Raw genomic sequence first — 13,110 nt, 5'->3', positions numbered from 1 at the left:
CGCCCGTTCTGTGCCCTCCAAATGTGTGGATTGAAAAGAAATTTCAAACTGCTTTTCAGAAGATTCGTGTCCTCGGGACTCCTGGAGTCGGTGCAGGACTCACTCCGTTCTCTAGGATCCCTGTTCATGCTATCAAACCAGCTGACATGGACTAACTAAGAACTCTTACCATGCTGAAAATGTAATTCGCACGACACAGAAATGCCAGGTACTCTGAAATAAGTTTTACCTTTGACCCAGCACATGAGACAAGCAGCCACAGGTTGGAAGACCCTATTCCCTACTGGTATATAAGATAACACGTCCCCAGATGTATGTGACTAGAAACAGTCTAGCGAAAAAGACTTTCTAAAAATGGGCAATTAAATTAGAATCTAGCAACCAAATAGCATGAATATGACCACCAAAGTACTTCCTTCAAATATGTATTAAAAACAAAACAAACCAACAAAAAACAAAACTACCACACCCCTTCTTCACATGGAAAATGCTCCCTTGGAGAAATCAATAGAAGAATTTGATAAATACATCATTACTCTGAAAAATCATGGGAACTATTCCACAGAACATAACAAAAACGCCATTACTGTTATAGCAAGTCAAGAAACATGGTCGATAATTTTGGTCCCACAAATGCCCTGAGTGACTCTAAGGGCTTTTTCTCTGCAGTACTGGATCCCAGTATGATGCCGGCCTATTCCAACATCTTCTTCATTGTCTTTCCTGACACCGTCACCTCACAGTTGTCCTTTTATACCACGTGCACAGACTCCCCTTGCGGCCACCTGTCAGCGGCAGCGCACCCCAGGGCTCACTCTCTCGCGTGGGGAATTCTCCCACCCGACCACAGTCCCAGCCAGCTCCTCTCCGCAGACAGCTCGTCACGCAGCACACGGAAACCTCGGAGAACGCTCTTCTCGTTGTGCTGAGCCTTCACTCATCCCCGCTTCTTCTGGGGCGCCTCCCCTCTCTCAAAAGATTTTAAGCTCTCTGGGGCCAAGGACAGTATTAAAATCATCTTTATTGATGTCTTACTTAGTACCTCATAAAAAATACACATCTGATGCACTGAGAAGGGCACAGTGTCACTTATGTGGTATTTCTCGGCAAAAACGACATAACCTAATCTAATCGTGAGGAAACATGGAACCCAAACTGAAGGATACCTGACAAAACTGGCTTCTACTCCTCCAGGATGTCAATGTCATGAAAAACAAAAAAGGCTAAGAAACGTGTTATGAAAACAAAGAAAAGTTAAGGATATAAAGAGATACAACCACTAAATGCCAAAGCATGATCATAGAGGGAAATTATTATAAAGGTCAATAGTAGAAAACTTGGCAAAATTTGAGTATGGACTACATTAGACTATACGGCATTATATCAATGTAACCTTTCCTGAGTTTGATAACCATTCCATGGTTGTGTAAGAGAGCGTCCTCGTTCTTGGGAACTACACACTGAAATATTTATGCGGAAAGAAGTTTGACATCTGATACGTATTTCCAAATAGTTCAGGAAAGGAAAACACTACAGAGAGTGGAAAGAAGCAAGGGTGGCAAACACAGAGAATATGGCAAAATCTGAGCTCATAAAGCAAATCTATAACTAAAGTTAAAAAGATAAATAATACATAAAATAAAATTAATAAAAATAAAATAATAAAGCAAATAAATAAAACGTTAACAGTTGGTGAACTGGGTGAAAGATATATGGAAGTTCTATGGATTAACCTCATAACTCTAAGTAATATATATAAAATTCCAAACTGAAAATTTAAAACTGTATCAAACAAAAAACGCTTGGACCAGCCTGCAATCCCCAGTCCTCGTGCACGGCTGCGGGAGCGTCCACACGCTAGCGGTGATGAGCAACCCGACCTTTCTCTGCCTGGCCACCCGCTTCTGCAGTAAACTCCACACTGAGGCCACATAACACCCAGCTCCTGATTCAATCACAACGGCAGAATATGGGATTGTGAACCCTGTGGTTTAGTACCGGAGTAGGGCACTGTGCCACTTTTAACCATAAATTCCAGTTCTGGAAATGGGCTCTGTTCCACTGACCATGCCTTGTCCTACACTGAGGACACTCTGGGACTCTACTCAGGGCTGACGGGCCTCCAAGACCTGGGCCTTTTTTCTCTGCTGGTTGTCTTGAACACCAGGGCCTGCTTCCCACCGCTGACCACCCGTCCGCAGGGATATGCATGCCCCACGTGCACACGCGCTGCCCTAGTGCCTCCTTCTGTGGCCCATCACTAGGTCTCCCCAGAAGCCTGGTGGCCCTGGAGATAGCTATATCGTCTCTGGATCCTGGACCTCCCTGCTCTCTGCCAATTAATCCCTAGCAAACAGCAGGTGAAGAATTAACCCTTCTGAATTCACTAAAGGGGAGCTGAGTAGGTGAGATGAATATACTGTGCCGATGGATTCGTCCAGAAATCAGGAAACCAACTGAAAAATCACTTTGTCCATTTATAATACTTTCAGTGAGCAGAAAATTTATGTTCATCAAAAGTAAAGTAAGAGCTGCAACATGGAAGTTTCCCAGGTTTTATTTTAAAGAGTTTTCTACTTACCAGAAACAGAACATTATCTAAAGTGTTTTACTTACTAACAGAAAATAGCAAAGCCAAAACAGCAATGAAAATTCAAGAAACTCTAGAGAAAAACACTTGGAAAAAAGATATTCTATTTGACTTTTAATTAGTACTAACTTCACATCAAGAGAAAGGAAGCTTCTAGAAAGTTTAAGTTTTATTTTCCAATTGTCCCTAGTGTGTGGAAATGGAACTGAGTTTTATATATGTTGATCTTACACCTAGCAAGCATGCTGATTTATCTCATCAGTTTTTACAATTTGTTCACATTTTCTCAGATTTTTCCATGATAAAATTACTATATCATATTCATAAAGGTTCATTTTTTTCATTCCCAATTTTTTACATATTTGCCTTTTCATGTCTTAATGGACATGGGAATCCTTATATTGTTTCTGATTTGAGAGAGAATACTTCCAACACTCTACCTTTAAGTATCGTGCCTGCAGTATGTTTTGTAAGTATCCTGTCAGAATAAGGAAGTTTCGTTCTACGGTTAATTTGCTAAGCGTTTCCACCACCCCGCCACCCCAATATTGAAAGGGTGCTGACTTTTATCAAGTGCTTTTTCTACATCAACATGATTGCATACTTTTCTTCTTCAATATATTAAAGTGGTGAAACAGGTTAACAGAATAATTATTCTTAAAGCATTCTTATATTCTTATATAACCCCAACTTAGATAAGTATATTTTTAATGCTTTACCAGATTCCATTATCTAATACTGTATTAAAACATTTTACATACATGTTCGTAAGACTGACCTATAAATTTTCCTTTTTTTAATATGCCTTTGGTATAAAGGTTTTACTAGCCTCAAAAAATTACTTGGAGAACCTACAGCATCTGTCTCTGTTCTCTGGAACACTGGTAGAATTCACCTGTAAAGCGTGAGTCTAATTTTTTTTTCCTTTCTGGTTTAATAACAGGAAAATGGAGTATCCTGTACAAGTTACAAAAACTGTCTTTAAAGGGAGACGGCGTGCATTTTTTGCCCACTTTCTTCCAGCCTGAACTCTAGATGTCACAGCTACCATTCCATCACTGCCTGAAGCACAAGGTAGTGGCTGAAGTTAAGAAGAGCAGAGGGTGAAGCCCTGATGGCTGTGGGGCCCCATACCAGCCTAGAACTGCTTCCTTTCAAACTTTGCTTACGTGAAAGAGAAAAAGTCTGTCATACAGTCTTTTCCTATAGTTCTAGTACTGAAATCTTTAGGTGTGTATCTTACCAAATGTTTTATCAAGTTGGTGGCACACCGTCTCTTCTCAGTATTTTGTAATTCCTCACAGTGAGCTCAGCATTCAAAGGCATTTCATCTGTAGTTATGCTATAGGGTCTCAAATGAGGGAAGGTCCTCCAAAAAATTTTTGTATGTCCTGGCACATTTTATATTTTCTTATCATGGAATTCTCATATTTTTCAAGAATGTAAATTCAAGCTCAAACTGTCATGGGGGCAAAGCCCAGAGTTATCAATTGTGAGGGGAATCCCCCCTTTTCCTCCTCTCTTTCTTTGGTTCTGGAGTCCGAATCCCAAACAGGTTTCCCCGTCACTTCTAATTCCAGACGTGTGACCTAGTTCACCCTTCCACTGAAAGAACAGGCCTCTGACAGTCCTCACTGCATACGGGGCTCTCAGCTCCAACTCACTAAGCTCCTGAAATCAAGGTCTCACCCTATACCTCGTGGGTGTCAAAAGGGCCCTTGGGTCAAGAGACAAGCAACTAGCCCGACCCCTCTCACCCTGGGCTGCTGAGGCATCAGCTGACTGCTTTACTTTTCAGTTTCTCTTAATTATTACGAGCTCAGTTCTGCATTTAAAAGTTTTATTATATTTTATTCAACATTTGTAAATGTTTGCTGGCAAAAAGTATTTAAAATTGTGATACCTAATTTTTTTGTCCCATTTTACTGAAGTTCTGGTATCTTTACTATGCTATGTTTCCAAATATACATGTACTCTCAACTGTCTGCAGTATTTGCCATCTCGGGTAAATGTTTTCAGAGTTCGAATGTGATGGCAGAGGAAATGCATGCAAGAAAATATTTATATCCAGCTCTAGCTGGTCCTCAAAAGCTATACAAAGACCATGAATTGTGATGAGTAGAAATGATGACTTGACTAAAACAGAAATTCACTTTGAAATGTTGCAAATCCAAATTAATTAAAGGAGATGTAGATTGTTACTTTTTAGCTGAGGTATAGAGAGTTACGTTTAAAATAGATAGTCACAATGTTATTTAGAATAACTAGGTATTGGAAAAACCATAAATGTTCAACAATATGAGACCAGTAAATAATGGGACATCCATATGATGGTATACAAGGTGCTCATTACAAATATTTTTGTAAAATGTTTAATGATATCATACTACGTTCAAAAGAGAAGAGTAACTAATAAAGGACTGTGTGATTGTGCATATATTATATATAAGCAATATTTTAATTGTAATCTTAACACATATACCTATACATGCACAGAGATGTATATTCAAGGAAAAACAAATCTCTATTACAGAATTATGCTTTATTTCGGTTTGTTTCTTTTATTTTTATATTTGTCAAATTATCCTCTAGTGAGCAGGTATTTTTTTTATTAGATAAACTAAAATATTTTCCAACACAGCCAGAAGAAAATCAAGTTGTACATGAATCAATATGTGACGAAATCATACAAGAGCACAAGCTCTGGAGTCAAATAGACTTGGGGCTTCCTGTTTACTGACTGTATGCCTTAGGCTATTATTTAATATAATATCAATTTCCTCATTTATAAAAATAAAGATAATACCAACCTCACTGAGCTTTTATGGAAATTAAATTAAATGATCTAGCACAGAATGAGCATTCACTTCATGGTAGTAGAAGACGTTATCCTGTGCACCTTGAACAAATGATGTTACAAGTTTGATTCCTTGAGGTCACACTAAGAAATATCAAATGCTAAATCTACTAAAGATATACAACTCAAAATATCAAAACCCATACGTGTGTGAGAGGGAGCAGTGTCAGTGATGGAAAATTGGAAGGAAACATATTAAAGATAATGAAATAAGGCTTCTCATTGTTAAAGATAAAATTACCCAAAAAAGGAGAAAAGGTGAAAAAAACAAAAAAACAAAAAACTACCAGGAACCCTGTGGTATTGGATTAGAACTGGAGAACTTGGTATGAATGCATGGATACACATGGAGATACAGAAATACAGATGTAAAAGTGTACAATCCCTCTTCCTCTCCCCTCTCTCTCTCTGTCTCTCTGTCTGTCTCTCTGTCTGTCTCTCTCTCTCTCTCTCTCACACACACACACACATACACCCACACACACCCACCACCCACCCACCCTTGCTCTGTTTACTCAGAGCCTGAGAGCAGCGATCCAAAGCTATGAGCACGACCACCAGATCTTGGTTCTAAGAGTCATTCTTCAAATTCTAGGACAATCTGACTTCAAAATGAAGGATGATAGCAACAGATTATTAACAACTAAATAAAATAGGAAGCCATTAATCCATCCTGATATAAATAAATGCACAAAGTGAAAGTTTGATGAGAAAGAGGATATCCACATAGGCTCGAAACAATTCCCACAAAATGGTCATTAATTATTAAAAGAAAAAGAGAAATTGTACAATTGCAAAACCTAGCAGACAACACTTTTTTCAGCTGATCAAAGTGAACATTACTGGCAGTGGGACAAACCGGAGTTGTATGCCACCTGATAAGATGCAGAAGAAAGAACTCAAGACTTCTTCCGTGCTATCACTGTCAAAAATACATGATCTAAATCTAGTAAGGGAATATCGCAAATGCAAACTGAGGGAGTCTATAAAATAATTAGTCCATAATCTTCAAAAGTACCAAGGTCATGAAGTGAAAGAAAGACTCAGAAACTGTTCTAGACTAAAAAAGATTAAACAGACATCACAACTAAATCCTTAATGCTAACCTGGATCATTTTGCTATAAAGGTCTTTACTGGGGAAACTGATAAAACTTAAGGGGGGTCTGAGAATTCCACGGTAATAATATTTCATTGTTAATTTCCTGATTTAAGGGTAGTATTGTGGTTACTTAAGAAACTGTCCTTGTTCACAGAAAATATACAAAGTATTAGAGTGTGATATTGCCGCATGGTGACAACATACTTTCAAATGGTTCAGTTAAGACAGGGTCTTCTGTACTTGTAACTTTTATGTAAGGTTGTTTAAAACAAAGTAAAAGAAAATGAATTATACAAGTAAAACACTCAGAGCAGTGTCTCTGCACACAGTGCTAAGTGCAGCAATTATTAGTAACATTATTGCTACTAACTGTCAGTCAGTCAGGGAGAGATTAAATATAAGTACTTCAAAGGGCCTCAGTTTACAATTGCTACTAAACATAACAATAATAATCCTTAAGCCTCTTTATTACTTTTTAAAACAAGGCTCCTCCCTGGAAGAAGAAAAGCAGAGGGCACAGGTGACTGCAGGTGATCACAGGTGATCACAACATTCTCTCCTGTGTAAGATGGAAGGAAGGTCTACTTGTCTTCCACCTGATTACCAAGGCTCATGTTGCAGAAGCAAAGAACCAAGAATATCAGCTGTTTCATGCTACAGACCAAGACCTCTAACACTTAGATTAAAACACTTTTTTTTTTAAATCAAAGAGAGAGAGAGACTATATCAGTGACCATCAAAACAAAATGCTACATTTTAAATTACATGTTTTTTTCACTATCTCTAAATGCACTTAGGGACCTAAAGAACCCTAATGAGCAAGGGGAAACAAATGAACTGGTCCTTGGGGAAAATTCATGCTTAATAATTTAAAGATAAAAGCATCTCCTCTCTACTATCTTTTGTTCTTTCTGGGACTCGCCATCACTTCCTTCCCCTCCTTCACTGACCTGAGTCAGAGTATGTTGACTACAGAAATAAATTTGAGATGAATCCTGTTTATATAGCAGAAGTGAACACCCTCTGAGTGCAGAAATCTCAAAAACCAACCAACCAACAAAATATCTCCAAAAGCAAAGCCCAATTACTTATGGGATCAATGTTTAGGCCAGCATTAGAGTCAAGCCTCTCTCATTTGTCAGCCAGCCCCTTATAGTTCGTATCCTACTTGAAGCTAGAAACATCTGCAGAGCTCCATTTTCTTGCCCAGTTAAGTTTTGTTCCTTAAATATCATGGCTACCAAGAATAGTGTCACAATTCCTTAGCTAACATCCTTACGGTCAGAGGATTTTCAGAATTCATAATTTTCTGGATTTAGAAAAGTACTATCTTGAATATACGATATTATATGTAACAAACACCCCAGCAGTGTCTGAACAATAATCCCTATTTTATCATATTGTTACTTTTGTGAGTTGTGCAAACTCACAAAAAGTAAATGAAATTAAGAATTAAATAGCCTCACATCAGTTCAAGTATGACCATCAAATGTGTTATAGCACCAAACTTAGAATAAAAATCTTTTGATTTCCAGAGCATTCAGATTCCAGAATGAAAGGTAAGAGATCATGGCTCTTCCAAACTTTAAAGGCGATGAACCAAAGAATACAGACAAGTCTGCTCCCCGCTAACAAACACGTGTTCAACAAAGCAACACCATCAACACCAAAAGCTCTGGAAAATCAGGTCCCTGACAAGACACAACATATAATCAGGTTAGAGGAAAAATAAAAAGGTAGCCAAACACTGGAGTTTTAAAAGGATCTATGTAATAACCATGAAAAAAAATTTCCAAACGTTCAGAGCTTGCTAATATGCTAAATAAATTATGGAAAATCACATAAATCAACTTTTAACTTCTATTAGAATATTTGCTATGAGAAATAAATAATTCCATCTTAAGCTTCAATTTCGACTGCTCACTTAGAGCATAGTTCCTGCATTAAGGGGAGGGTGACAGTCACAAAGTCTGCGGTCACAGAATCACGACTCAATTTACGGCGGTCTTACTGGTACACGCACTACCTCACAGGTTTATTACAACAGTGTGACACCTCCTCTCCAAATGACTCAGGGCACAAAGAGTCAGCACCCAGCACCATGCAGCCACAACTACATGCTAGTCCCACTCATTCCCATGGGGGAGAGCTACACCAAAAACCAGCTCGCCACACAGCCCCGCTTCTCACAAACTTGAGACAGACAGAAACAGAGGTAAATTCTGCAAGGGTGCACGCACCTGGACCATGCTGAAGATCGGCTGCGCATAAGCCAAGTGGGGGAAACACAGTTTCCTATAGTCTGTTAAATCACACACACTGTTCTGATCACATGAACACTTGTGAGAACTGTACACCCAATCCCGAGCCTCGGAGGTAGGAAGTGGTTCAGGGTGAAACCAGTGAGCTAGAACAGAAGGCCACACTGGCTCCACTGATGTAAAATTTTACACTCACTTCGTGAGAAGTCTGAGATCTGCCACAAACTTTACTAATAAGTAGATATTCAAATATTTTTGTTCACTTCGATTCATCCAACACCCCTCTAGTACAATATACCAGGCACAAGCTGGACACGGGGAATACGAGCACAGAAATGAACAGTGTTGACTAGGAAGGTCATGGCACTAAAAGAAGTGATTCGGGATGCAGATTCTATGAATGTGCTGCTACAGGCACGTCTTTCTGCTGCTTTTTCAGGTGAAAGACAAATAATATCCTATGTTTCATACCTAACCTACATTTTAAAACAAAACTGAAGTATCGCTTTGAATGACTGTCAGCAATGCACAATGAAAAATGAGACAGGAACTTGGGAGTCTCTAGCTTACACAGGTTAAGTTATATAGCACTTTTAATAAGCATTGAGCAAAAACAGATGCATGACCAAAATCAGTAAAACAATCTGATTGATAGTTATGAACCTAAGAGCTAAAAGTTTAAAACACAAAAGCAATTTAGTCAATTCACCAATACAATCTAGTTTGTGCAATGACTATTAATCAAACAGTTACATAAATATGACATCACTGAAATAACAGACTCTTTTGTATCTAGACAGAATCCAAGTTCAAGTGTTCCACACTTCATCTGGGCAACAGGAAGAGATGACTAGGCAGTCAATAAATGCATATGTAAAATAAACATCTCAAAATAAAAGGTGCTTTGAAATATTACCATTGATCAGATTCTTTGTCATTGGAATAAGGCATACTTAAAAAAAGAAAATAAAAGCTCAAATCCAGTTTTCTAAAGGAAAAAAGGTAAGCAAAAAAGGTGACCATTACACTATTATCCCTCCAGCTGTCTAATGTATTTATAGAGAGACACTAAAGGTAAGCCCCAGGAGGGCTTTATGCAGCCTCTGACAACCATAAGCCACGTGTCGCCTTTCACTGGCCCTAGGCTGACTGTCTTAATAGCAACGTTCTAAGTTTTACGTATATAATTTCTTGGCATCTTCTAGGAAAAGGTTTTCACTAAAACAATTACTCATCTTGCTATTATACTTAATGTGGTACCTTCCACTAACTTCCTTGAGCCAGAAATCTTTTTCTTCTAAATCTTTATGTCTGTAGATCACACAGACTATTTGATCACCTGCTAACATTCTTTTTCAAATCCTTAATAAAACATGTAATCATATGCTCAATAAAGGATAAATATGAATGCATACACTCTTACAGAAATCAGTAAAGCAGAAGTTCTTCCATGTCCTGAGTTAAGCTACAGTCTATTACAGACTTAAAATAAGAATTCTTTGTTATTTTGACTCTATTGCTTTTCACTTAAAAAATAATAATTCTACCTGTTCATAGATTTCACCAAGATGGTTGAGAACTGGATGTGTCCATCTCATACCAGTAGTCTTATTGGAGATATTGCAGTGAGGATTTCAGAGGTGTTACTAAGTGAACAAATGACTAACCAAAGAACTTTCCATAATGTTCTAGTGTTTTCAATACAGTATTCATGGAAATGTGCCTCAGGATAATAACCTGCCAATTCATAGTAAATTCAAAACACAGATGAACTAAATGTACGTTTTTCGCTTGCCCACTCTAAACCTAAATTTTCTCACCTTTCCTTTTCTTAATAGGAAGACATCACGGCTGCTTTAGACATCAAAGACGTTAATTACAAGTCCCTCCAAAGAGGCTGACGACAGGATTTGCTAGTCCTTTTTTCTCGCCTTACCAGTAAATGCCCAGATGCATGAACACACACATACACACACCGCGAGAAAAGCAAGAGTTCTCACCGAGTGTCCCGAGCGACTCGCTTACCTCGTCTCAGGGTTGTAGCCTAATATGTAGAAAAACGAATCCACTCGGGCTTTAAACTCTCTAGCAGCAAATATGTCGGAAAAATGGGAGATGTTGCACTTCCCTCTGAAAACAAACAGACAAAAAAGCACATTAGTAATACCCTTAACTGCTTTGCAAACCAAAGTACTACTGGAGGGGTGGGGATGGGAGAGTTATGACTAAATCCATGTCACTCTAAGAACATGTAGAACATGGCTACAAACTCTACAGTCATCTATTCAGAAAACTGGGAGCTCCCAAAAGAAGAAAATGTCCATTATTATATATATTTCTGTTTCATGACTGTTTCAACCTACAACTTTACCACTTAATTGCTTTTATCTCAGCATTTTGGTCATAGAGTAAATTTTAACTACAAAGTTAAATTGAGGATGATGAAAGGATATCAAACTAGAAATGACAGGGGAGAATTAAAACTACGGTTAAAATACTTTAGGGAAAAAATCCATCTAAAGCCCTTTTACACCATCACAGCAAAATGGGCCTTTTCTTCCCACTACCTTTATTTTTCTTCTCTTTTAACATGCAAGAAGTTAACTGACTAGAAAATTAAAAGAAAAATTTTAACATTTTAAGTACATAGATGGGTTTTAACATACAAATAAACACTTCTCAATTTTTAAGTAACATTAAATGACTATATGTTGGAAGACACTTTCCCATGGAAATACTGCAATAAAGAGCAGTAACGTTTCCAGGTTCATCTACCAACAAAAGTTAAAGCACAAGATAGCTGAAAACTCTACAATACTGCAGAACTCCTTAAGCAGTGTTTCTATGTACCAGATATGTCAGAAACTTTACACCGTGCGAGAAGGCCCACTTCCCACCACGCACGCACGCACATGCACGCACACACGCACGTTGGGAGAATTTCCTAGAAGGCAGGGAGGTTTTAAGAACTCCCAACTCCCTCGGTGGTCACAGAAGATAAATTTAATGTCAAGAGGAAGCTACAGGCTACGACTAGAGAGGACGGAACTGGAGACCAAACGCTCATCAACACCACACCACGACACTTCCAGGGATCTGACCTCCCACGGCCTGAACAGGCATCCGTTTGCGGAAGAGCTGTGTACGCTGGGTGTTAACACCATGCTCACCAGCTAATCGCCAAGGTGAAAGAAACTGGCTGAGGGATATCATCATGGGAATAGACATTCACTCACTTCCTACCAAGAAACTGAAAAGCAATGTCCTCCTTTCCCACAGGGCTTAAATAACTATGACCAAAGCCTCAGCAATGGACAGAAGCTAACATGGGCTCAGACAATTTCCATTTTTAAAATTAAATAAAAATACTACTGATTTACTAAAATTCCTTTGGGAACTACTGATTAGAAGAGAATGCAGAGAAACTGAACACTTGAAATGTGGGTGGTACAACTGAAATAAATAAATTTTAAATTTTTATTTAATCTTAATATAAATTTAAATAGCTACATGTGGCTAGTGGCCACCATACTGAATAGCACAGATTTATATAATACTTCCATCATTGCAGAAAGTTCTGTTGGAAGCACTGATATATGCAGAAGGGGATACATTTAGAGAGAATGTTGACTAGGTACCAACTGACCACGCCCAGGACCTCCAGTACTTAGCTGGAATAAAGTGAGCTTCTGGAAAAGAAAAAGTGAGTAAAATCACTTTTACAGATGAAGAATGCACTCACTCTGCAAATACCCAATCCATTTGAAGTGATTTAGTCTCTGAAGCTAGAAGAAATAAGTAAGTTCCTTTATCAGTTAAATAGGGATAAAAATACCTGTTGTACTTATCTAATAAAAATACTTAGATCAAATAAGCCTATGGAACTTTGTATACTAATCAGTGTTATGTAAAATAAATTATTTCCACTACCATTGTCCATTCCTAAAGGAGTGTAATTCTCATTATTCTTTCTTAAATACTCAAATTTAAGTTTACCCTTAAACTTAAGTAATTAATGTATTAAGAAAAGGTATAAAAACTCTACGAACTCACAATTCTAAACACAGCCATTAGAAATCCGATATATTTAAGACAAGGTTTATCAATCTCAGCACTACTGACATTTGGGACTGAATAATAAATTGTTTGTTGTCAGGGCCTGTCCTGTGTTGGGCAGCATTCCTGGCCTCTACTCAAGAGCACCCACACACGTATCATTGCGACAATCAAAAATATCTAGAGACTGCCACATGTTCCCTGGGGAGGGCAACACAACTGGTTCAGGAAAAAACAAAAGCAGCA

The 13,110-nt window shown here is 38.2% G+C and overlaps 1 protein-coding gene across 3 annotated transcripts in view; it reads right to left on the bottom strand.

The window, feature by feature from the left end:
* The window catches only part of RERE (arginine-glutamic acid dipeptide repeats), a 367,252-nt gene that overhangs the window by 128,590 nt on the left and 225,552 nt on the right, over nucleotides 1-13,110 (bottom strand). For all 3 annotated transcript variants that reach the window (XM_015591356.2, XM_015591355.2, XM_015591354.2), the window contains one exon: nucleotides 10,834-10,938. In XM_015591356.2, coding sequence (XP_015446842.1) covers nucleotides 10,834-10,938 — 105 coding nt within the window. The remainder of the gene's footprint in view (nucleotides 1-10,833; nucleotides 10,939-13,110) is intronic.

This window comes from Pteropus alecto, unplaced genomic scaffold (assembly GCF_000325575.1).
Source record: "Pteropus alecto unplaced genomic scaffold, ASM32557v1 scaffold125, whole genome shotgun sequence".
Lineage (NCBI taxonomy): Eukaryota > Metazoa > Chordata > Mammalia > Chiroptera > Pteropodidae > Pteropus > Pteropus alecto.
This window is presented reverse-complemented; position numbering and strand designations above follow the sequence as displayed.